This window comes from Notolabrus celidotus, chromosome 23 (genome assembly GCF_009762535.1).
Source record: "Notolabrus celidotus isolate fNotCel1 chromosome 23, fNotCel1.pri, whole genome shotgun sequence".
NCBI classification, from domain to species: domain Eukaryota; kingdom Metazoa; phylum Chordata; class Actinopteri; order Labriformes; family Labridae; genus Notolabrus; species Notolabrus celidotus.
Window position 1 is genome coordinate 87489 of NC_048294.1, and position 25939 is coordinate 113427.

At 43.4% G+C, this 25939-nt stretch overlaps 3 protein-coding genes across 3 annotated transcripts in view; 2 read left to right on the forward strand and 1 right to left on the reverse strand.

The window, feature by feature from the left end:
• Nucleotides 1-2917: 2917 nt before the first annotated feature.
• LOC117807356 (saxiphilin-like) lies at nt 2918-6544 on the reverse strand. The gene is made up of 4 exons (XM_034676614.1): nt 6527-6544; nt 6133-6429; nt 3126-3216; nt 2918-3045 (listed from the first exon to the last, which is right to left on the reverse strand). Exons 2-3 carry the CDS (start codon nt 6411-6413, stop codon nt 3213-3215), a joined length of 285 nt encoding a protein of 94 aa, XP_034532505.1. The 5' UTR covers nt 6414-6429; nt 6527-6544; the 3' UTR covers nt 2918-3045; nt 3126-3212.
• Nucleotides 6545-10926: 4382 nt separating this feature from the next.
• Nucleotides 10927-21190, forward strand: LOC117807740 (toll-like receptor 2 type-2). Its single transcript, XM_034677138.1, is given in 19 exon segments — nt 10927-11085; nt 13348-13484; nt 13487-13636; nt 15514-15537; nt 15540-15669; nt 15745-15894; nt 16160-16366; nt 18691-18813; nt 18893-19043; nt 19312-19476; nt 19555-19586; nt 19588-19732; nt 19816-19956; nt 20037-20088; nt 20091-20538; nt 20655-20714; nt 20716-20778; nt 20780-20844; nt 20847-21190. Coding segments are annotated over 19 exon segments (2742 nt in total). The 5' UTR covers nt 10927-10930.
• Nucleotides 21191-23492: 2302 nt separating this feature from the next.
• LOC117807741 (toll-like receptor 2) overlaps nt 23493-25939 on the forward strand; it is a 3067-nt gene continuing 620 nt past the window's right edge. The window contains exons 1-2 of the mRNA XM_034677140.1: nt 23493-23529; nt 24395-24685. Coding sequence (XP_034533031.1) covers nt 23493-23529; nt 24395-24685 — 328 coding nt within the window. The remainder of the gene's footprint in view (nt 23530-24394; nt 24686-25939) is intronic.

A 25939-nucleotide genomic window follows, 5' to 3' on the forward strand; every position in this document is an offset into this window, starting at 1 on the left:
AATTCAAGAATCCACTCTACATCAGACACGGCCCTTACAGTTTAAGGTCACACATAGACTGCACTTCAGTAGGAGCAGAGTGACAGATGTTCCAGGATCGGCCATCTTTGTGACATTCTCCTCTATTTGTGGTAAGGAGATACGTCCTGCCCCAATCACTGCATTGTTTGGAGTTGTTCCCAGAGTTTTCTCGCTTACAGGCGCACAGAGTGACCCTTTAGCCTTTTTGTCGCCATGGCCCGACGTCTAATTTTGACTCACTGGAAATCCACAGGACCACATCACACAGTAAATGGGCTGCAAGTGTGACGGCCCATCAAGCTTGAAGAACTCAGATACTCCATTAATGGCTCAGCTGAAATTTTTGAAAGTCTGGAAGCCTTCTTCTTACTTTGAACAGAATTTAACCTTTTAACAGTGAACATTGGTGTCTGGGTTCTCTTCCCCTAATCTCAGAGTGTCTGCAAAAGCAAGGAATGCATTGATTTGCTACAACACCTCACACAAACAATCACCATGTGACACTTGACTGTTGTGCAAATGTTTTAGTGCTTTAACTTCTACAACTTGTCTCAAAATGGTCTTATTTCATTAACATTACAATTCTGCAGAGGTCAGGTCCAAAGAGAGGCGGACTTGAAAGTATATCTCACACATTCAACAAATAGAAATGTAAGCACTGACAGATAAATCCCTCTAACTTTCAGCTCCAGCTCCTCTAACTCAGGAACCTCTCAGTGCCAGTTGTCCTTGACGCAAACGAAGGGCCGGGTTCTCGTTGCAGGAGGCGTAGTTCACTTCCATCATGCAAAGAAGAAAAGACCCAGAATCCTTAGAGTCAGTTCACACACAGGGTTTAGAGACTTGTTGTATGTGTGTGTGTGTGTGTGGTGTGTGTGTGTGTGTGTGTGTGGGTGTGGTGTGTGTGTGTGTGGGTGTGTGTGTGTGTGTGTGTGTAGCTTACATCCAACATCATCAACAGACAGTGCTCAGTCCTCTTGAATTGTAGTCCATGTACAGTTTGAGTAGTCAAACTTGGTGCCGTCCGCCCACATCCAGAAACAGTTCGTAGATAGAACACAGCTGAGCTTCAGAATCAAGTCCTCAGGTTTAAACTTTAGAGGGAACAACTTACATTTCAGGGTTTCAAGTTTCAAACCACAAAATTTAAACTTTTTTTTCATTTTGAGAAACTTCGACTGTCTGTAATCCGATGGAAGATGTTGATCAGGTCGTCTGGAGTGTTTAAGTTCGGTTGAGTATTTCCTTATTGTGTTTCTGTCATGATTTCCTGGACGTGGTCCAGACTCCAGCTGCTACAACTACTACTATCCGTCTCCCCACTATCTCTCTTTCTTCATCTCCCTCTATCCCTCTCCCAACACGGTCTCAGATTCAGATGTGTGTCTAACATGAGTGGTCCTGCTGGAGGAAGAGAGAAAGAACAAAGGGAAGAAAAAAAGGAAGAACACAAGGAAGGAAGGAAGGAAGTACACAGGGAAGGAGAAATGAAGGAAAGAGTACACAGGGAAGGAAGGAAGGAAGTACCCAGGGAAGGAAGGAAGGAGGTACACAGGAAAGGAAGGAAGAAAATAAGTACACTGGGAAGGAAGTGAGGAAGGAAAAACACAGAGTAGGAAGGAAGGTAGGAAGGAAGGAAGGAAGGAAGGAAGGAAGGAAGGAAGGAAGGAAGGAAGGAAGGAAGGAGGAAGGAAGGAAGGAAGGAAGGAAGGAAGGAAGGAAGGAAGGAAGGAAGGAAGGAAGGAAGGACACAGGGGAGGATGGAAGGTGGGAATCAAAGAAGAACACAGTGGAGGAAGGGTGGAAGGAAGTACACAGGGAAGGAAGGAAGGAAGGAAGTACACTGGGAAGGAAGTGAGGAAGGAAAAACACAGAGTAGGAAGGAAGGAAGGAAGGAAGGAAGGAAGGAAGGAAGGAAGGAAGGAAGGAAGGAAGGAAGGACACAGGGGAGGATGGAAGGTGGGAATCAAAGAAGAACACAGTGGAGGAAGGAAGGAAAGAAGTACACAGGGAGGAGAAGTGAGGGAAAGAAGTCAAGGAAGGAAGGAAGGAAGGAAGGAAGGAAGGAAGAAGGAAGGAAGGAAGGAAGGAAGGAAGGAAGGAAGGAAGGAAGGAAGGGAAGTACATGGGAAGGAAGTGAGGAAGGGAAAAACAGGGAGGAAGGAAGGAAGGACACAGGGAGGATGGAAAGTGGGAATCAAAGAAGAACACAGGGAGGAAGGAAGGAAAGAAGTACACGGGAGGAGAGAAGTGAAGGAAGAAGTACACAGGGAAGGAAGTGTTCTCAGTCCTGAGCTCCTTGTCTCGTAGGTTCCTCTGGATCTCTGCTGCTGTGGACGTGGTCCAGACTCCAGCTGCTACAACTACTACTATCGTCTCCCCACTATCATCTCTCTCTCTCTCTCTCTCTCTCTCTCTTCTCTCTCTCTGTCTCTCTCTCTCTCTCTATCTCTTCTCTCTCTCCTCTCTCTCTCTCTGTCTCTCTCTCTCTCTCTCACTCTCTCTTCGTCTCCCTCTCTCTCTCTCTCTCACTCTCTCTTCGTCCTCTGTCCCTCTCTCCAACACGGTCTCAGCAGTCCTGTCTGTAAGATGGGACTGGATCTGACGGTCTTGATGTTGGGTCTTTGTCAATAATAGAACATAGATAGACCGTGTTGTTTGGATTTGGTGCTTTTAAATAAAGATTGATTGATTGTGTGTTAGTGTTTTATTTTGTAGAATAAGTCTACTTTTACTTCCTGTGTTTTCCTTCCTTTGAGATTGTCTCACCTGAGTCTCCTCACTCATTACCTGCTGTTTACAGTCTCTGTGTTTCCATTTTATGGGGGTCGTAGGAAAAGTACTCAAACTAGATTACAATATGAAAGATATGGATAAAGGATTTCCTTACCTTCACGGCATCTTGGCCCCGAGCCAGGTTTCAGGGAAGTCGTGGGTGTACCCTCTGGTCAACGACTGGATGAAGTGGTTCTCCTTCTCACTGTGGACTGATGCCAGGTTCCCCCCTTCAAAGTTACAGTAACTCTGGAAAGAACAGAAGAAGATTCATCCTTAAAAACATGACCAGAGAACACGTACGGGACACTCCCTTAGTGAGACCTCACCTCGGCTTCCACCCAGGACTTTGGGGAGTTGATGAAGACGAAGCACCGCGAGCCGTAATGGGACAGTAGTACGGACAGTAGTAGTCCTTACCTACAGAAAGAGACGTCAACATTTCAATCCAACATTTAGATTTTAGAAAAAGCTTTTATTATCTCATTCATTCATTTATCTATTGTTTCATAGAGGGTGTGCAAATCAGAGGCAGTTTGTACCCGTGCTGTAGCCTAAAGGTGCATCTGGACCAAGAGTCCCGGGTCTTTCAGTCCCCAGAACTACTTTCCCCTGAACGAAAAGGTTCCTGGTCCCCATTGTTATCTGCGGGCTGAAGTCCCGGGTAGATTGTGTAAATCAGGCCAGTGACGTATGGAGGGAAAAGTAAATACTTCTTTCTTTCTTTCTTTCTTTCTTTCCCATTCATCACAGATGACCCCATAGAGCAGCAGGCGGACAGGCAGGTATCATTCTGAGCAACACAACAGTTAGCCTGTTAGCATGAAGAGACTCAGCTGGTCTGTTTTAGATGGTGCTATATTTCATCACAGATGGATTCACTGAATCAACACGTGAGAGGAGATAAGCGCGAGTAGCAAAGACGTTTCAACACGGCTTTAAATCCTTTGAACTCAAAAAGCCGTGATCACAGAGATCGGCCGGGTTTTGGTTTAAACGGCGACCCTGTTAACTGGAGACTCTCAGCCGGATGCATCCCTCATAAACGTCTTTAGACCATCATTAAATATCTGATGAGGATATTTTGAAATCTTAATAAAAACTAAACTAGTTTGCATTCCCAGGAACTCCCTCTGTGTTTCAACAGCTGTGTAAACTCCACAAAACTGACACGTTCAGCTGAAGGTCTCCAGTTTACAGGGTCACTTTTAAAACCGGAACAGGGAGGAGAGACGCATTCACGGTGGGCTGAGAGAAGACTACTGTTACAAGCTGCTAAATCAAGAGAATCACAGCTTCTCTTTTGAAAAGTACACACACATACAAAAAAGATAGAACAAATAAAAACTAATGAAAGAAAGAGAAATCAAGTCAATCACTGATGGACAAACAATGACTGGGAATGGTTTTAGAAAAAATTTAAAAGAAAAATTATTTTTTTTTTTTTGGAAAAATAAAATTGCCCCCAAAAAATTGAAAAAAAATTTTGACAAAAAAAATTTTGACAAAAAAAATTTGAAAAAAAAATTTGGTCAAAAGAAATTTGACAAAAAATTTTTTTAAAAAAAGTTGACCCTGTCGAAAAAACAAATTTTCCTCAAACTTGAAATTGTGCTCCAAAAGCAGAAAAACATGAAAAAAAAGTGAAAATTTTGTGCCTGCGGTTAAAAACATGGAAAAAGCAACGAATGAATCAACACAAACACTGACACGTTCAGCTGAAGGTCTCCAGTTTACAGGGTCACTTTTAAAACCGGAACACGGGAGGAGAGACGCATTCGCGGTGGGCTGAGAGAAGACTACTGTTACAAGCTGCTAAATCAAGAGAATCACAGCTTCTTCTTTTGAAAAGTACACACACATACAAACAAGATAGAACAAATAAAAACTAATGAAAGAAAGAGAAATCAAGAGAATCACAGATGGACAAACAATGACTGGGAATGGTTTTTAGAAAAAATTTAAAAGAAAAATTGAATTTTTTTTTTTTGAAAAATAAAATTGCCCCCAAAATATTTTGACAAAAAAATTTGTCAAAAAAAATTTTGACAAAAAAATTTTGACAAAAAAATTTTGACAAAAAAAATTTTGACAAAAAAAATTTTGACAAAAAAAATTTTGACAAAAAAAATTTTGACAAAAAAAATTTTGACAAAAAAAATTTTGACCAAAAAAATTTTGAAAAATAAATTTGACAAAAGAAATTTGACAAAAGAAATTTTAAAAAAAGTTGACCCTGTCGAAAAAACAAATTTTCCTCAAACTTGAAATTGTGCTCCAAAAGCAGAAAAACATGAAAAAAAGTGAAAATGTTGAGCATGCGGTTAAAAACATGGAAAATGAATGAATGAATCAACACAAACACTGACACATTCAGCTGAAGGTCTCCAGTTTACAGGGTCACTTATAAAACCGGAACACCGGGAGTAGAGACGCATTCACGGTGGGCTGAGAGAAGACTACTGTTACAAGCTGCTAAATCAAGAGAATCACAGCTTCTTCTTTTGAAAAGTACACACATACAAAAAAGATACAACAAATAAAAACTAATGAAAGAAAGAGAAATCAAGAGAATCACCGATGTGTGTGATGTTATTGTGGACGGAGGGAGGAATAAAAACACTGAGGTTAATCTACCAATCAGACACGTTCAGCATTGCAGGCCCCGCCCCTGAAAGCCCCAGGACCTTTTCAAAGTACTACCCCCCTAGCAGGGTTTTTTTTAGGGGGGAGACTATCTACCCATGAACTGAAGTTAGACCCTGGGTCCACCGGTGGAAATGTCCCTTAACTCCAGTAAATCAAGCATGCACAACAATCTGAAACAGTCCCTCTTTAATCCTTCCCATCCTTGCATTTCTGTTCACTTGAGTCTGTTTTAGAGACTGCCTACAGATGGCGCCACACTCCTCGTACACTTTGCAGGAGAAAAAGTTTCTTGAGGCTCTGAGGGTTGTGCCATAGCTTCAAGGTGTGTATCTGTTTTATTGTTTTCACTTGTCTGTTCTCAGGTGGATTACATACAAATCAAATGCAGCTCAAAGTGCTTTACAGCGATGAATAGAAGAAAAAGCAATTATTTGAGAGTTCCAGCGTGTTTAAATAGTTGGTTTATTTGGTGCTTAATTTGTACCATGTATGTCTCTCCCTTTGAAAGAACAAGAAGAGTTGAAATGGAGTCAAATTCCTTAAATGTGGTCGATGCAGCTGGTGGACTAAATTACAATACCTCCTTACAGAGAGGCAAGAAGAGACACACTGACACGGGGCATAAAATCAACAATGTGCCCAGTGGTTAAGGTATTATTCTACAATCTCACACACGACCACACTCACCACAGTCGAACGGATAATCCCCGGCACTGCCCTGGTGTTGGATATCTCCTTCCCGTGATGACGTTGACGCACCAGCAGTACCCGGTTATAGAGCAGCACTGCTGAGGGACGTAATTCCCCTCAGAGTCGCACTGGGGGACGAAGGCTCCTTGGGTGTATGGGTCCATGTCCTTCATGTACTCGCAGTGGCCCGTGCGCATGGTGGAGTTCATGATGGGACCGGCTCTGCTCAGCGCCAAGAGGCTGCTGCAGAGTGTCATGCACACTATCAGGAGCGTCATGGTGATGATGAAGACGCTTGTGTAAAAAACACAGGAGAGAAGTGATCAAAGAGACCAGTACTCATTATTTCTTGAAGTAAAATACGTCCTCTGAAACTGAAAGGTAGACTCACCTGTTGGAGGACCGGCTGCAGTGTGTCTGTCTCTGCCGCTCCTCTGCCTTTTATCTGGCAGATCTGATCCCTCTGTTTCCTCCGTGTCATTCTTTGATTTCATTGGTTCACACAGCAGCTCTGAGGTCGAATGTAACGACGACGACACAGTACCTGCAGAGACGGATCCCACTTTGTCTTTCTCTTATTAATTGATTGTACATGAGGAGGACCGGCCCTTGTGTATTCTGTCCCATTGTAGTCAAGATGAGGTTTGGGTTACATCATTTTTATATCTCTGTTACGTCTTTGTTAGTGTCTCTTTGTGTCTCAGTTTCCCAGACTATCTTGTGTTTGGACCTTTTGGAGCAGTTCTTATTTTCCCGCCTCACATTGTGTAAATCTGGGTCAACACTTGAGACTGACTTGAATATAACATATCATATTATAAGATCCAGTATATGCAAGCTGACATCCTATGTATGTGTAATGTTTGAGTGTTGCTGTTACATGTGACACTGAAATAATGAGGAGTCTTTATAACCACTGCCTGCTGGTTATTGATAACCATGGTATCATTACAGGGGAGTAACTGAGGCTAAATGAAGCCTCTGTAAGGAGACAGTCTAAGGTCTCAATAACACCAACTTTAGTCCAGATTGAATTTTATCATCCACCTTAGGATACCTGACCATGCCTTCATTATGACTCTGTGTTCTGGGGTAAGACGTGTAACGTTACCTCGTGTTATAGAACAACTGCTGATGTGTTACCTGTGAACAACACGGCAAAACACATTATACCAAGTCACTGTGACTCGGTCAGCAGCAAGATGAACCCAGGTGACCCCAGTGAGAACATGATGATTAATCCCATCTATCCAGCCATGCATTCATTCATCCATCATCTATCCATCCATCCATCCATCCATCCATCCATATCTATCTACATCCATTCATCTATCCATCCATTCATCCATCCATTCAGGCTTCAAGCCATCCATCCATCCATCCATCCATCTATCCATCCATTCATCTATCATCCATTCATCCATCCATCCATCCATCCATCCATTCAGGCTTCAAGCCATCCATCCATCCATCCATCTATCCATCCATCCATCCATCCATCCATCCATCCATCCATCCATCCATCCATCCATCCATCCATCCATCCATCTATCCATCCATTCATCCATCCATTCAGGCTTCAAGCCATCCATCCATCCATCCATCCATCCATCTATCCATCCATTCATCCATCCATTCAGGCTTCAAGCCATCCATCCATCCATCCATCCATCCATCCATCCATCTATCCATCCATACATCCATAAATCCATCCATGCGTCCAACCATCAATGCATTTATCCATCCATTCATCCATCCATCCATCTATCCATCCATCCATCCATCCATTCAGGCTTCAAGCCATCCATCCATCCATCCATCCATCCATCCATCATCTATCCATCCATTCATCCATCCATTCAGGCTTCAAGCCATCCATACATCCATAAATCCATCCATGCGTCCAACCATCAATGCATTTATCCATCATCCATCCATCCATCCATCCATTAATCCATCCATCCATCCATCCATCCATCTATCCATCCATTCATCAATCCATTCAGGCTTCAAGCCATCCATCCATCATACATCCGTAAATCTATCCATGCGTCCAACCATCAATGCATTCATCCATCATCCATCCATCCATCCATCCATCATCTATCCACCCGTCCATTCATTCATCATCCATCCATCCATCTATCCAGCCATCCATTAATCCGTCCATCCATCCATCCATTAATCCATTCAATCATCATCCATCCATCCATTAATCCATCCATTTATCATCTATCCACCCGTCCATTCATCTATCATCCATCCATCATCCATCCATCTATCCATCCATGCATCCATCCATCATCCATCCATCCATCCATCCATCCATCCATCCATCCATCATCCATCATCCATCCATCCATCCATCCATCCATCATCCATCCATCCATTAATTCATCATATATCTACCGATCCATTCATCCATCCATGCAGGCTTCAAGCCATCAATACATCCATCCATCATTCATCATCCATGCATCGATAATTTATCCATCCATCCAGCCATGCACCCAATCATCCATATATTCATCCATCTATGTATTCATCCATCCATCCATCCATCCATCCATCATCCATCCATCCATCCATCCATCCATCAGACTTTTTAAGACCCAAGCAAATAAAAATGATCATTTTTGCTGATCAATCTTTTAAGTCCCTCCATAATCATAACCTTCCTGAGTTAAAAGCCAAATTTCTGCTCCCTGTCATGTTTTAAATGTGAACTTCTTACCATGCTGCGTTTGTGAAGAGTTGCTTAACTGCCTTTCAATGTTTCACAACAATGACATAAAGATTTATTCCATCTGTGAGTGTGTTCATAATACACTGCCATGAATCGTCAGGTAAAAATGTGAATCCAAAAGGAGTTATTCCAAAGGTTAGCTGGACTGAGGCGTAACCCCTCCTGTCCTATTCATCACAGTTCTTAAGAAACCCATTTATCAAACACACTACCTCCACACCACACAGTGTCACGGCCTTGTTGGTGAAATAGCATTCAGACTGGAGCAGCTCTGTGATCAACAGTAATAAAGATTATGATATTAGTAACAACACAACTCTTCCTCACTTCCTGTGTGGACCCAAAGTGTAGCCGTTTGGATCCCATGAGGATTGCAGAGTCCTGCTGCAGTCACTTCACCGTATAGCTCAAATAAGCTCCTCTGCTTGACTGAACAAACGCTTCTATCTCAAGACCGGTGAAGGACTTCCTGTTGCACAATGCTTTCATGTGAAGACGGTTCCCAACAGTAAGAAAGAACAGTTTGCAAACTTTGAGTAACCCTGCACAGACGAGGGGTTTGATGGGTTCTGGTCGTTGCACTTGTTTGCTTATCCTGAAATGTGAGGGTGACCGTTGAAGACACGTGTCTCTCTCTTATTTACTTCCTTAACTTTTAAACCTCTGAGTGATGAAACTGAATTCCTGATTGAGACGAAGAGGAAGTGATGTGAGAACTTGGCAAACAGAGAGTAAGTGGTTGAGTCATTGTGGCCGTGGTCCTGTCTGTGACACAGCATCCACAATAGTCAAACTTTATTATAAAGCACATTTAAAAACAACCGCAGTAAGATGTTAAAAACACAAGAAAAAGCCACAAGAAATAAAAGCTAAATAAAATTCTGGATGTCTCGCTCATCAGGTACGAAAAGCCAACGCAGAGGTGTGTTGTAAATAAAGACTTTTAAAGAATAATACAATAGTGTGTTTTATATTTCATATTAAATTAAGATGATGCATAAAACTGAACAATTTTTTTATTTTCAGGTGAATATACTGAAAATGAAACTGTAAGTAAAATAAGTTGTGTAAAATGTTAATAAAAACACAGATATTCATGGTTTGCAAATTATTATTATTAAGCCTAATTGAAAATAGAGCAAAAACAACATACTGAATGCTGAAACTGAAAAAAGTTGTTTTAAATGAAAATTAGCTCCTAATTTAAATTTGATGTCAGCAGCATGTTTCAAAGAAGTAATAGTTGCTATATTTATTTCATTTGATTCTATTTGATCTATTTATTTTATTTTATTTTATTATATTTATTTTATTATTACATTTTATTTTATTCTATTTTATTCTATTTTATTCTTTTATTTCATTTTTTATTTTATATTATCTTATTATATTTATTTTATTATATATATTTATTTTATTTTATCCTTTTTTATTTTATTGTATTTTTTATTCTTGTATTTTATTCTATTTTATTATTCTATTGTATTTTATATATTTATTATTTTATTTTTTTATTTATTTATTTATATTTTATTATATTATATTTATTTATTGTATTTTATTTATCATTTTAACCTTTTTATTTTATATTATTTATTCTATTGTATTTTATTATATTTATATATTTATTATATATATATTATATATTATATATATATATTTTACCTTTATCATTGCTATTGTATTCCCCTGTCCCGTGTTGTAAGCTGCTGTAACAAAAGAATTTCCCCTAATGGGGGACCAATAAAGTATATCTTATCTTATCTCTTAAGTTGGGACAGGGACATGAAAATACTAAAAAAAGTGGTGAAATGTTAAAAAACACCTGAAAGAAAATGTCCCAGCATGTTGTGTTGTGTAATTTTTTTTCCTTCTTTCACATTATCTGATATTAATGTTGACATCTTGAAATGCTTCTCTGGTGTGTAGAGGAAGTCTGAAAATGTTAATAATAATAATGTTAAATAGAGTTATTTTCTCTAAAAGCTGTCATGCATGAAGAGGTCACTTGCTCACATTGCACAGGTTCCCTCCTGAAAGTACATTTTCATGCTCACTACCTTTTCACATTTGGTTACAGATCACAACCCTCAGCTTTTTGACTTCCTCCAGATACAGTCACGAAGAGCCTCTTTGACTCCTTCACTCATCCTCCCTCCTTTCAATCACTACAGTCTTTATCCTGACTCAGGGCAGCTAAACAGGTAAGGTCGAACATGAGACCGACTTCTTTAACATATGTTACGTTATTTCTTTAAATGCTGAGTGTTTATGATAACAGATATTCTGTCTGTGTCTCAGATGTGTAGATATTTTACAGAATGAGGGATGCTCTTACAGTTGTTCTCAGCTGCTTTGGTTCATTTCTCAGATCAGAATTGAAATTCTCAAAAGTACTTGTTCAATCTTCACATCGTTGCGTCACTTGTGCACATCAAATAAGCAGTTTCTCATTTCTTTGAACACGTAGGAAATGCTTTGGTTCATCCATGCAAATGATTCTGTTCAATTCTGCTGTTTCCTACATTATCAAGAGCTTTTCCCATAGGACAATACATTCAGAGAGGAGATCTCAAAGTGTTTCATTTCTGTCTCCTAGACAACAATGAGATCTGTTTGAAAGCAGAATGAGACGACAGCTTATGTCTCCTGTTTCTCAGTCTTGCCTCCAGAGACTAAGTCTCAGCTTAGTCTCCCTTTCAGTTCCAAAGGAGATCTGGAATCTGAAATGGTTCTCAGGTATTTCTCAGGTGTTGTGACTCCTTTTGAGCTCAGGTGGAGAAATCAGGGAGCTCTCTCAGTCTAACCTCATCCATTTGTTTTAGTCAGACTCAGTTTTTGTGTCTCAAGTTGAGCTCAGATGGAGCAAAGAAAGAGCCTGAGCTCATCTTTTCATCAACATTTATAGAGCCCTGCAAAATTAACATTTCAATCTAATTGTCCACAAACTTACAATCCTCATTAAAACATGTGAACCACTTCAGATCAGGACTTTAGATTAGAAATGATCTCTTCTCTGACTTCACAGTCTGGTCCTTCCTTTACAAGTCTGTGTGGAACAAAACCACTTCACAAAGATTTAGTGGATTTGAGAGAAACTGCAACAGATAGAGATTTCATATCTCCAGGTCTGACCGACCATTTATTTAAAATATGGGCCGCTAAAGGGCCGACCAGATTTATCCAGATTATTATAATTAAAGAGGCGGATTCTTTTGGGGCGCTGGTGGCCTAGTGGTCTAAGTGCCCACATACAGAGGCTACAGTCCTCGTCACAGGGGCCGGCTGGTCGACCATTTCCTGCATGTCTTCCCACGCTCACTACTCCCCACATTTCCTGTCTCTCTTCAGCTGTCCTATAAATAAAGGCCAAAAATATATTTAAAAAAAGAGAAGAAAATGATCCATTTATGAGATCTCTCAGTGAAGTCTCAAATCAGACTCATGTCATGGTCTCAGTTATTTCTCCTGGTGGATTTTAGGAGAAACTAATGAGAACAATTTGAAACTTGAACGAGGCTGAAGAGAGAATCTCAACTTTGTCTCCAGAGACTTAGAAGAGAAAGTCTTGAGCAGTAAAATGTAGTAAAAAGTCTACAAATATCACACATTGAACATTTCTCTGTTGGTAAACACTGAGCTGCTGCACTGCATGCAGAGAAGTATTCAAACATTGATCCAATCAGAGCGTCTCTTGCAGAACATGGCGTTGTAAAGGTTGGTCACTCCAGTGACTGTTAGGGGTTTCCTGTGCATTTGTGCAGGGGCCATACTTACATCTAGTTATATCAACAAGGAAATCTATGTTACCTGAAGTACTCAGGTTGGACTGATGAGTTGGACACTATTTGACTTGATATTTCAAGTCAAACTGACATTTAAGTTGAACTGACTGAAGAAAGTGAGCTGAGGTAACTAAAACCTAAAATCCTTTTTACAGTGCACTGCTGACTGAAATCCAAACCTTCAGATTGAAGAGCACTAAAGAGGAAGCTGATGAAGTTTTATAACTTGGTTACTGTTCTGGTGAATTCACTTCTCTATAAAAGGCAAATAGGTTTTATTTAAGAGTTGGTATGTCCCTTTTTTTTTCAACACATGTTAAGTTAAAAGTTGGTACAATCTCTAAATGTGAGTTAAAGGAACCCGAGGCAGTCAGATCTGTGTCTCTCATCCATCCATGGTGGTTTGTATTTAATCCATCCATAAAGTGGAGCAGGACTCTGACCTTCAGGTGTATAAAAATTAAGCTTTTGGTGCATGAAGCTTGGCCCCTGTTTCCCCTGCTGGGTCATGTGATCTCTCATTACGGGAGAATCCTTATTTACACCAAAGTGACAATAAAAACTTTAGAGACTTCCTCTTTCATGACACTCACTTCCTCCATAGCTGCCTTCATCCTTTTTCAGTCCGTCCATCTCCCTGTTTCTCTTTCACTGACTTTCCAAACTCTTCTTCTGTCTCAGCAGTATGGGACAGATGACCAGCCGTTACTTCACACTACTCTTCCTCCTCCCCCTCCTCCTCCTCGTCGTGTCCCTCTGCTGGGGTCAGAGGTCAGAGCCAGGCAGAGAGAGGTCATCCTGTGATCGCTGTGACCTGCAGCGTCCTGTGACTGCTCCTACGGTGGATTCACGAGTGTTCCTGTGGTATCAGAGCTCGCCTTGACTCTTGATCTTTCTTTTAACAACATCAGCGAGGTGACGGAGGAGGATCTGACGGGTCACGTTAGACTGAGGACTCTGAGTCTGCACGGTACGGCATGCTGGATTTTACTGGGTTCTTAAATTAGACTGGATCAAGCTTTGTAAAACGGATATTATGGGGTTAGAAATCATGAACTACAAGCACAAAACTATGAAACTCTGCACCGTTATATGTAAATGAATGATTCTAGTCATTTACAACAGGATGCAGTGAAGGGATGTTTTTGGTTCAGTAGTTTTAAAGGCTCAGGTCACATCTGTAGTTATTGTTCAGCAGTCTCTTCAGGATGCAGCATGACTCTTCTGTGATTGTTGTGGCCTGAAATGCCTGAACTTTATGGCTGTTTTCTGTAAAAGTTGTGATATTTTGAGTCTTTAATTGTGTGTTTAATGACACATTAATCTCCAACCATCTGGGACAGATGCTCCTATAAGATCTATCTATTAGCTGCGCAGGACGTTTGTCTTCTAACGTCAAATCTGGTCCAGTTTGATGTCCACACGCCAAAGAACATCTTTAGATTGAAGGAGACTGAGGTGGACTGTAATGATATGTTTGATTTAATGCTTTCCAAATGTGCAAAGAAAATGGAGATGGGCTGATTACTTAGTCGGTTGATGTGGTGGATGTTTGTGCTTCCCCTTAATGTCCAAAAACAACAAAGTTCAAAGTTCAAAGTCTTCTTTAATGTCAAATAAACTGCAGTATGCACTACACATACTGAGGATTTGATATTGCGTTTCTCTCTCAGACCCTCAGCGTTGATTTGGGGGGGGGGCAGTGACCGGGTTAAGTCTGTGAAGGGGGCACTATGGGAAGAGAGAGAGTTCAGCATCCTGACTGCCTGGTGGATCAAACTGTCCCTCAGTCTGCTGGTTCTGGTTCTGGCCCGGAGACTGCGTAGTCTCCTTCTTGATGGTAACAGGCTGAAGAGCTGTGAGACGGGTGGGAGGGGGGGGAGGGGTCGCCTGCTGTGCTCAGGGCTTTTTCGAGTGAGGCGGGGAAGAGTAGATATGGAGGGGGGAGAGAGGCACCAACAGTCTTCTCAGCTGTTCTCACGATGCGCTGGAGGTTTCATTCGTCAGGAAGCAGTGCAGGCCCCCCGTACCACACAGTGATGCTGCTGCTGAGAACGCTCTGGATGGTGCCTCTGGAGAAGGTGCACATGATGGGGGGCAGGGGCTCTAGCTTTCCTCAGCTTGCAGGTCAGTGATGCGGTGTTGGTGGTCCAGGTGAGGTCTTCTGTGATGTGACAAGACACTGGGCACTGAATATCGGCCATCCATCGACCTGCTCTTGAATTATTGGCATCCTCATCGGCCATTGAAAAACCGACATCAGTCGACCACTAACTTCCTGTTCTGCTTGTTATTTTAAGTTCTGCATCCTGTAAAACCACTCAGAGGACTAGGAGGGATGACTTACTCACAGTGCAAACACTTGTGGAGATCAGACTCACATGGACAGAAAACAACCCAGTGGTGTTTGTACAATAAAGCAAACACAAGGGGATCAATATGTTGAGTATGAAAGATGTGACTTTGGGCTGGTTCAAGATGATGCCTGAAGTGGAACGACATGATTAAAAGGACTGATGGGTGATTGGTCAAATTTGCTGCAAAGTTCTGGAGGTTGTCCGACGTTGCATGGTTGCAAAATGTGCAGGAAATAGTCAAATTTGCGTTTGGAGGGACTGGTTGGGCTCCTCAGCGAGGCTCTTGCAGACCCCAGTTTGGGAATCATCGCTTAAGGTAGTGGGGCGACATAACAAACAAATCATGTCATTTGAGCTTATTCAAAACCTGAACAGCATCTATTTTTGGCTTTCTTTTCTTTTCTCTCACAGGCACTCTGGTGTCCAGGTGTCAGGTGGCACCACCACATGATGCTGTGTTATACTGACGTTTGATATTACTGTCCTCCAGGTAACAGACTAGCTGTGATCCACCCTCAGCGTTTGATTCTCTTTGGAGCCTGGAGAACCTGGACCTGTCTAACAATCAGCTGACTGCTCTCCACCACAAATGGTTCAGGAAGCTTGGAGCTCTGCAGCAACTCAACCTGCTCAACAACCCGTACAGGTGAAGTTAAAGGGCCCAGATACATACACTCCAAAGTCAGGGATAAGCACCTCTTAAGTCTGTTTTCTCCTGCAGGAGTCTCGGTTCTCCTTCGATGTTTCAGAGTCTGGTCAGACTGAGGAGGCTTCAGTTTGGAGGTCCGTCTCTGGAGGAGCTGAAGAGAGGAGAGCTGTCGGGGGTCACAGAGCTCGAGGAGCTCACCGTGCATGCCAACAACCTTGAAAGGTGGAGGACTCATGCTGTTTGTGTTTGCCTCACAGACATCACAAAGAATGAAATGCAAGCCCTGAGATGATTTAAAGTTTGGACAACAGTGCCCTCTAGTGGTGGCATCAAATCAAGTTTTACTGAGGCCTTCAGGAAGTTATGACACTTAACACTTAAACTCCAAATTAAAGCTCCTCACACATACTGTTAAAAGAAGTAGCACCTCTTTCTGTTGCTCTCTCTCTCACCCTTGACTCCCCTCCTGTCTTCTTCCCCCCTGCAGGTACGAGTCTGGGACTCTGGCAGACATATGGCCGCTGGGTCGTGTGACTTTAAGTCTCCACAGCCCGTTTTTAATAAACAAAGCCTTGGCCTCGGCTGTCCTCGCCGACGTATCGTACCCAAACACACCTCTGGTTCTACAGGACATACATCTGATTACAAAGGATTCTGTGCTGTCTCTGAAAGAGTCCGCCAAGAGGAGAATCAGGTGTGGACACAGTCTACTGCTTCATACTTCTTACTGCTCATATTCATTGAAGTGTGGTGTTGTATTCAAACTCCCATTTTGTCTGTTAAAGCAAACAGGTGTCACCACATCCTGTTGACTGATATTAGCCTCAGATATCTGCAGCTCAGATCAGAGATAAAAACAAGCACTGTGTGTCAGAGAGACGGCATGTTTCAGTTATCAGTTTCTGAAGGTGTTTCTGTAAAATCAGCTAAAGTTTGATCTGTCTCTGTCTTTGTGAAAGTGTGCTAGTGAGTCCCCCATGTTTGGGAATCTGTTGTCTCTGTTCTTAAGCTCAATCACCTTAGTTTTATAAACAGGAAGACTGTGGGATTGTGATAAATTGCAGCATGCAACACAGGCAAGGCAAGTTTATTATGAAGCACCATTCATACAAAGAGCAATTCAAAGTGCTTTACTGAGTTCAAAACAAAAACCAGAACAATCAACAGAAACACACAGCGAACACTTCAAACATTAAAATGTTGATCCACTCTCTCTCTCTGTGTGCTGATGGAACTTAAAGGTGACATATCACGCTTTTTTCATCAACATATATTGGTCTAAGAGGTCCCCAAAACATGTCTTTAAAGTTTATGCTCAAAAAAACACTTTGAAATCAGATTCTGGTCTGCCTGTAAACCCCTCTTCTTCAGTCCTCCTCAGAACAGGCTGTTTTCCTTGACCACGCCCCTCAGGAAGTGGGTGTGGCCTCGTCTGTCCAGCACGTTGATCTAATGTTTACATGTTGGCTGAATATACACGCGCTCACAGACCCGCGTTACTTCAACCCTCTGAACTGATCCAGAATCTGATCCGACGAGAGGCGCCTGCAGCAGGACCTTTCTGAACCATTGGTCACAGATTTAGTGTTTCTTGTGTTTTATTTGTCAGCATGTCGACGTGTGTCTTGGTACACAGCTACCAACATGTAGCTATGTGGCTATGCTAACTAGCGCTAGCACTTTTCCATGAAAACTAAAATCCTCCACTAGATCTTCAAATCTGCAGACGTGGGGAGTCAAAGCGACCTTTGTGTTTATTGGGCGGCAGTAGCTCAGTCCATAGGGACTTGACTTGGGAACCAAAGGGTTGCCAGTTCTAGTCCCAGTGTGGACGAAATTTGGCAAGTGGACTGGTGGCTGGAGAGGTGCTTGTTCACTGCTGAGGTGCCCTTGAGCAAGGCACTGAACCCCCAACTGCTTGGGGGTGCTGGTTGATGGCAGCATCCTCACTCGACATCTCTCCCAAAGTGCATGTCCACTGCATGTGTGTGCATTGTATGTATATATATGTTTCTTCTTCTTCTTCTTCTTCTTATTTCTTCTTCTTCTTCTTCTTCTTCTTATTAAGACAGCCTACAACTAGCATGCCTCCCTCCTAAGCTCCTTGTTAGCACATGTATGCAGGGAATGAAAAACGGAGGAGGGGTTGAGTTGTATTTTATACAGTCTATGGGCTGAACAAGCTCCGAGCTCTGACTTCCTGTTACAGACCGGATGGCGTTGTGACGTATGAAAAACACTGAAAACTGAAACGGCTGGTTTCAGCACACATTTACAGAAAGGTGGAGAAATCAGAACAGGGGCAGAAGGAGTCTTTGACTGTTCAGGGGGTTTGTAGACAGGGACACAGATTTCAGGGAGAGAACCATTAAAAAGAACATTCTGCATGATATGTCACCTTTAACATACATAGTAAACAGTGTTGGGTCTTAAATGAACCTTTAATCATTCGATTCCTCTCAGAACTTCTTCCCAAGGATTCAGACTCACACGTTGAGTCTTTCCTGTGTCGAGTTGCACCCTGAAGCTGGCTCAGACCTCTTGACCCCCCCTGCAGGGTGCCCGTATACCCAACATCTAATAGATCCAATATCAGGTTGATTCCATAACGCCATCCCTTAAAATACCCAATTTAAAATATGACATTAAACAAACATGAGCATGGAAACATAAAACATTTTAGAATATAAGATCAAGAAAGAAAGAAAGTAAATGTAGTTACAATACTTCATTAAAACTCAGTTTGTGAAGAGAAATTAAAAGTTTGTATTTGCAGAAATAAAAACTAAGATTTAAAAATGGGTTTGCATCCATTAGTCTGGACTTCAAAGTGGTCAGAGTCGGGGCTTGTCTAAGACTCTCTGGGAGATTATTGCAGGCCTGTGCTGCAGAATAACAAAATGGCTGCTTCTCCATACAAACATACAAAAGGAGTTTTCTTTGTTAGTTGAATTAATGCAACATGATTCCTGAATGGCAGGAAAAACTGTTCTGTTCTTCTTGGATGTAATACTTTAGGAACCTTACCTTCCGAAACCTGACTACATCAGATGAAGCAGTTATTGACTTCCTGATGCTGATGGATGGAGTGCCGCTCACCTTCTCCTCATTAGAGGGCGCCACACTGACAGGCGAGGGCAGGTAAGAAAACCAGCTTCCATCAAACCCTCTAATCCCTTACTTAGAGACTTCCTGATTCCCTGCTGTGTTTGCATGTTAGGTGGGAGCCAGCCAGAAGGACGGACTATAAAGCCATGGATGAGTTCTACCTGATAAACCTGGTGGTGCTGGATGTCTATAAGTTTGTGTCGTTGCTGCAGCTCTGGTTTCTGCTGCGCTACCCAAGGAAGGTGACGGTCATACACTCTCAGGTAGGAACTGAGGTTTGTGAGAGCCATTAGTTAACCATGCAAGTAAGAACGTTTGTTGTGCAACATTTGGTCACATGGGCGTGATGTCATGACTTAAGGATTGTGCACACAGCTTTCCAACACCAGCAGCTATAAGAACTTACCAACTCTTTATCTGTAACTGCATCGTCCATCAACGGACGCACACTTGATCCTCAAAGCAAAACAGTTTCATGAATCACAGTAACCGTCTGCTCTTTAACAGAAAAGGCTAACTGTCCCCCCTCAGGTGTTTGTGATGCCCTGCCTCACGTCCCACCTGCTGGTGAACCTGCAGTACCTGGACATGTCCGACAACCTGCTGACCGACATGACTCTGAGGGAGACTCTGTGCAGAGGAGACGGCACACTGAAGAACCTGAGAGTTTTAAACATCAGTGGAAACGCTCTGAAGGTGATTTCACTGTCTTCTATTTGTTGGATTATTTCATTAGTTTCTTGTTAAGTGTTCCTGTGTCCCTCTGCTGTCCAGTCTTTGTCCATGATGAGCCAGCTGGTAGAGAAGCTACAAACTGACCCACCTGGACATCAGCAGGAACGGATACACCTCCATGCCCCAGGGTTGTTCGTGGCCCCACACCCTGAGACACCTCAACATCTCCAGGGCTAAACTTTCAGCCGTCACCCAGTGTCTGCCCACAACTCTGGAGGTACTGGGAGAGGAGCATGTCACAGTTATCCTGACACACCTGATAACATCACACCAACCAGCTTCTTCCTTCCTTTAACACAGGTGTTGGATCTGAGCAACAATGATCTGAAAAGCTTCCTCCTGTTCCTGCCCGCCCTGAGAGAGCTCCACCTCTCTGGGAACAAGTTTCTGAGTCTGCCCCATGGATGGCTGTTCCCCAATCTGCAAACACTGATGATACAGGTAAGGACCAACCCCATCTTTATGTCTTCTTCAGACCTTTTATCCTTCCTTAAGTGACCCCCCTTCATGTTCTTCCACAGTCAAACACCTTGAACATGTTCGGGCGTTCAGACCTCCAGTCCTACAGACGACTCCGAGCCTCCAGGCGGGTCAGAACAAGTTTGTCTGCTCTTGTGACTTTGTCCACTTTCTTCAGTCTGTTATTAAAGACACTGCAGATGTTCAAATAACAGATAGAGAGGAGAGCTACGTCTGCTCTCCTCTTGAGCTCCAGGGGGAGGTGGTCGGTCGAGTCGGCCTCTCCTATGTGGAGTGCCATCAGGATTTGGTTGTGTCCCTGAGCTGTGGAGTGGCGCTGTGTGTTGCCCTTCTGGTGTGTGTCCTGCTCTGGCGCTGTCATGCTTTCTGGTACCTGAAGATGATCTGGGCGTGGCTTAAGGCCAAGCGTAGCTCCAAGAGGAGGCGGAGAAGAGATAGAGTGGGTTCAGAAGCACTGCTGCCCTATGATGCCTTTGTGTCCTACAGTGAGAGGGACGCTAGCTGGGTGGAGAACTTCCTCATACCTGAACTGGAGGAGCCGAGGTAACGTCAGAATATGTTAATATCAATCAGAGTCATGTTGTCTTTCTTTCAATAGCATCAAAAGTTGTTGAGGAATAGGAAGATAATCTTAGATCCTCTGGTTCATGCATCCGCAGTGAGAGCAGGGAGGACTCCATGAACGCCAGGAGTCCCAGACCTCTGACCCTGTGCCTCCACAAGAGACTTTCTCCCCGGGCACTGGATCATGGACAACATCATGAGCGCCATTGAGAGCAGCCGGGACCATCTTCATCCTCTCTGAGAACTTCGTCCAGTCCGACTGGTGCCGCTACGAGCTGGACTTCTCCCCTTCTGGCTCTTCGATGGGAGCGCCGGCCAAGAGTCGGCCATCTTGATCCTGTTGGAGCCGCTGTCCCAGGACGACATCCCCAAACGCTTCTGCAAACTGCGCAAACTCATGAGCTCCACCACCTACCTGGAGTGGCCTCAGGAGGAGGAGAGGTACGGGGAGTTCTGGAAGAGACTCCACAAGGCTTTGAGAGCGAAGAAGAAGAAGATGATGACTGAGCAGAAAGATAGAATGAGGAACAGAGAGAGGAGGAGGAGAAGTCACAAAAGGGAGTGGAAAATGAAGGACATTGCTTCTTCCTCTACCCAGACAAAAGGTTACTGGTGTTTCAGCCCTTGGTAATGATGAGATGTAGAGTTCACAGGTGCAGTATATTTATGTTCCTTCAGTACACACCGTGAAACTAAAAGCAAACAAACAAAGAACATTTCAATTCCTAACATCACACACACCATAACGCCTCCTGTATAAAAACAGACATACCTCGCTCCACCTACCAAGGGTGCAAAACATTCAGAAGGTTGGAGAACCATTTCAACCACGGATCACTACGAAGCCTCCCCGACTGTTCACACGCCACTCACACCGATCACAGCTGCTGATCAGACAAGATCAGATCCTCCTTTATTCGTCCCCAACGGGGAGATTCATGGAGTTCCAGCAGCAAACAAGAAGGTGTACAGAACAAGAATTTAACAAGAAATATATAAAGGAAAGAAATGTTCATCAGAGACGACAGCTTGGACATAATCCTCCTGTCAGCCACCACCTCCACAGGGTCCAGGACTGAGCTGGTCTTCTTCCCCAGTTAGTTCAGTCTGGCTCTCCTGTATCCTGTCCGCCCACAGCAGGTGAAATCCTTCCAATGTGGCGTTGGTGTCCGGTGTTAGCTCTGTTAGCATGATGCTACTCTGGTGCTGGGTTAGCTGGTCCACCTTATCGTAATAGATCTTACAGTCCCCATAACGGTGGGTGGAGGACAGGTCCATGTGGTCTTTTCTTAGCTTGCACCTCAGTACCAGCACATCGTCCTTGCCTCCTTCTCCTCAGCTCACAGGGAACATCGGGCCTAGCATCGTTTAGCATCGACATGCTATGGCTGCTAACAGCTGATCTCGTATGTAAACAATGTTACCATGGTTACACAGGATCTCCGGACACACACAGGAACAAAAACAGTTAAAACACCCCTGCAGACGTAGTCAGTTTGGTGTCCATGGCCAACAAATGAGTCCTTAAAAGTCCTGACAGGCTCCAAATACAAAGAGAACTAAACAGATAGAAGAACAACCAAGAGAGAGCTGCTGCAACAAGCACACACTCCAGCGGTGCTAAGCAACGATCAGCTGTGATCCTCCGATCAACTGATTGCGCAGAGATGCCGCCGTACGTTTAAACTCCAGAGCAGTTCTGGGAACATTTAACATTTAATTATACTTCATTTAATGGGTGTTTCAGGCCACTTCCACTCCCCCAAATCATGTCATGGTTATAATCAAAACTAAGTCCAACATGATTTCACACATACTAGATTCTCCAAGCGGGCTGCACAGTGATGCAGTGGGTAGCGCTGTTGCCTCACAACTAGAAGGTTCCTGGTTCGAATCCCCGGCCGGGCAGGTGCCTTCTGTGTGGAGTTTGCATGTTCTCCCCGTGCATGCATGGGTTCTCTCCGGGTACTCCGGCTTCCTCCCACAAAAACATGCTCACCAGGTTGATTGTCACTCTAAATTGCCCGTAGGTGTGAGTGTGCATGAATGGTCTGTCTCTCTGTGTTAGCCCTGTGATAGGTTGGAGACCTGTCCAGGGTGTACCCTGCCTTCCAGGCAAAGCCAGCTTGGATAGGCTCCGCCCCCCGTGACCCCTAACGGGATAAGCGGTCAAGATAATGGATGGATGGATGGATGGATGGATAGATTCTCCAAGCAATTATGTCTGAATTAGTGTCCACATAACAACACTTCCTCAACTCCCTTCCACTAGAAGGACTAGCTTCTGAATAGGTCTTTCAAAGACTGAGGGGTTTTGAGGAACATCCTCTTTGAGTTACTGACTTCCGCTCACCTACTTGAACTTTGACCTGATGAACTAACCCATCAGGCCATCTTCAGTTTTCCACAACTCTTCCTAAAGCCACTCATTTCTAGGAACTGTGTCTTCCTGTGTTCACAAGAGCCATTGCTTCATAAACTAGGGTTCTCAGAGAAGCATCATCGAGTCTCCCTGGACAATATAAATATTAAGAGTGTTCCTGAAGGCGAAGGGAAGAAGGGGGTGACAAGAGCCAGACTGAGAGGGAGGGTTCTTCATGTTAGCTCAACATACAAATAAAAAGTTCATTTTGAGTTTTTTAAAGTTTGTAACAACAGATTCATGTTTGAAGTGTTTTTTAACTGAATGTTTATATTTTTGAATATCCTTTTAATGTCCTGGTGTGTTTAATGAGGCTGAAATAAAAGACAGAAAAAACATTTTGTCTTCAAGCTTTGCTGCATACACTTACACAATCCTGACAGTGAATGTTTGGTGGTCACACCCTCTTTTCACACTTGGCAGAGCCAAGGTTTTTTTTTTTTTCACTTCCTCTCTGTGTAAAAATACTCAAACTTAATCCTTTATATTCCTGTTTCAAACCATTAACTGCATGCTCCTTATCAAGGATCATCTCTGCTTCAAAGCAGGTAAGACGACACATATATCTGAGAAATCTTCACAAATATTAACCTTTTATTTTGCTAATATTCAGTTGAACATTGCATAAGATTCAGAGGTATTCTATAAATAAATACTGCATAGACAAAGGGACGTTTGTAAGCTAATGAGTGCTCTATAACTAGAAAGGGTTTCTCAGTTTTCATGCTGCTCTTGCTGATAAAAAATCTTCAAACACATGCACTTATTTTTGGGGGTTTCCAGCGTTTCATGATTCTTGCATACTGAAAAAACGATCTGTGCAGCAGCCAGTCACGCAGACGACACCCCAGTTCTCTCTATGAACACTATCTGCATGCAACAGCAGCTAACAGTCTGTTCTAGATCCAACATTTACACTTGAGCAAACATTTTAAAAGTTGTTTTCTCTTCTTTAATTCTCCATACGCGGGCGGATCTGTACGTTGAAGGACTTTTGATGAAGCTGCTCTTGCGTGTCCACAGCTCTCTCTCTCCTTTCTATGAACAGCCGGCCTGTTCAGCAGTGACCTTCTGTGGCTGTCTCTCCTTTTGGGGGGCGTCCATGATCGTGTTTTAGGGAACTATGGTGACAGACATCTTCCCTTTTATTCTGGTTATGTGTACTGATTTAGACTAAGAGATACAAGGCCATAGTTATCATGAGTAATGTCCAGAAACACTTGAAACATTTTTGTTTACATGCAGTCTAGAATATATCACATTTTCAATTTCTTGAATCCCAATATTCAACTTTTCTGAGCAGCGTCTGTGAGGAGACGTTATTTAAGAGCCTGGAGATCCAGAGTCTGTCTCCCTGCTTCTTAAAGACTCTGATCCACTTCTCTCCTCCAAACTGTTCTTTTCTCTTTGCAGTATGGGACAGACATCCAGCGTTTACCTCAGCTCTCCTCCTCCTCCTCCTCCTCCACCTCCTTGTCGTCGTGTCCCTCTGCTGGGGTCAGAGGTCAGACCCAGACAGTGAGAGACCATCCTGTAATCGTTGTGACCTGCGGCTCTCCTGTGACTGCTCCTATGATAGCTTCTCGTGTGTTCCTGCGGTATCAGACCTGGCCTTGACTCTTGATTTGTCCTTCAACAACATCACCGAGGTGACTGAGGATGATCTGACGGGCCACGTTAGACTGAGGGCTCTGAGTCTACAAGGTAACGCTGGTTTAGCAACCCAACCAAACTAAGAACCATTTAATAACTCTAACCCTGAGTTTAAAGGGATATTTCAGTGTTTTTGAAGTGTGGTCGTATGAGTTACAGTACACTAGTGCTCCTGGTAGCCACAATGAGTGCCGGTGAGCTCTTCCCCTTTAATGAGAACATTCCCAGAGGACCGGCAGGTAAGCTAGGATATGTTCTCTGCAGACGGGTCGCCTATTTCACATAATTTAATATGTTCCAGGCACTCATCACGGTGTGAATGCATGCACCAGTAGAAAAGGAGCTAGACCTTTCTGGAGTCCCTGAGCTCCCTTGTCTCGTAGGTTCCTCTGGATCTCTGCTGCTGTGGACGTGGTCCAGACTCCAGCTGCTACAACTACTACTATCCGTCTCCTCACTATCATCTCTCTCTCTCTTCATCTCCCTCTATCCCTCTCTCCAACACGGTCTCAGCAGATGTGTGTCTAACATGAGTCTGGTCCTGCTGGAGGTTTCTGCCTGTTAAAGGAAGTCTGTCCACCTCTCAGACCGGGGTTTCTTCCGCTGCATGAGCACGGATACACGCCGATCAGCTGTTGGATCAACAAGCACGTAGCAGGATCAAGTAGCGGTCTCGGTCTTTAGAGTGAATTAAACTCACTTTCCTGCACATTTAAAAGATGGAGACGTTCCTGTCTTTATCCCGGCTGTTCAAACAAGCAGACCTCCTGTAAGGCAGGGAACTCTGGATGATGAGTGATGCAGACTGGAGCCGTATGTGAGCCGCTGGGATCCTCTGATTCAGAAAGGTCCTGAAGGTGTCACTAAGTCCCTCTCCTGACAGCAGAAGCTCTCTGGGTAGACTCTGATTCACCACCAGGTAACGTGGGATCTCTCCTGCTCACTCGTTAGCACAGAACTTCCTCCCCTCTCTTCTTCTTCGTTGGTACGTTGGGTCTGCATGTGGAGTTCTTCCTCTGTAAACTCTGGTTCATAGAGGGATCCTCTTGTGTCCACAGTAAACGGCATGTCATCGTCGCTGTCAGAATCACTCATTTCTGCAGTTTGTAGTCTTTGATCCTAAAAGTGCAGACAGATCCAAACAGCTGATCGGCGTGTATCCGTGCTCATGCAGCGGAAGAACACCGTCTGAGAGGTGCGTCTGAAAATAGTCCCAAAACAAAGACTGACAGCAAACTGAAGAGGCTCCTTTTCTACTGGTGCATGCATTTGCACCGTGATGAAGCCTGTACCATATTAAATCAC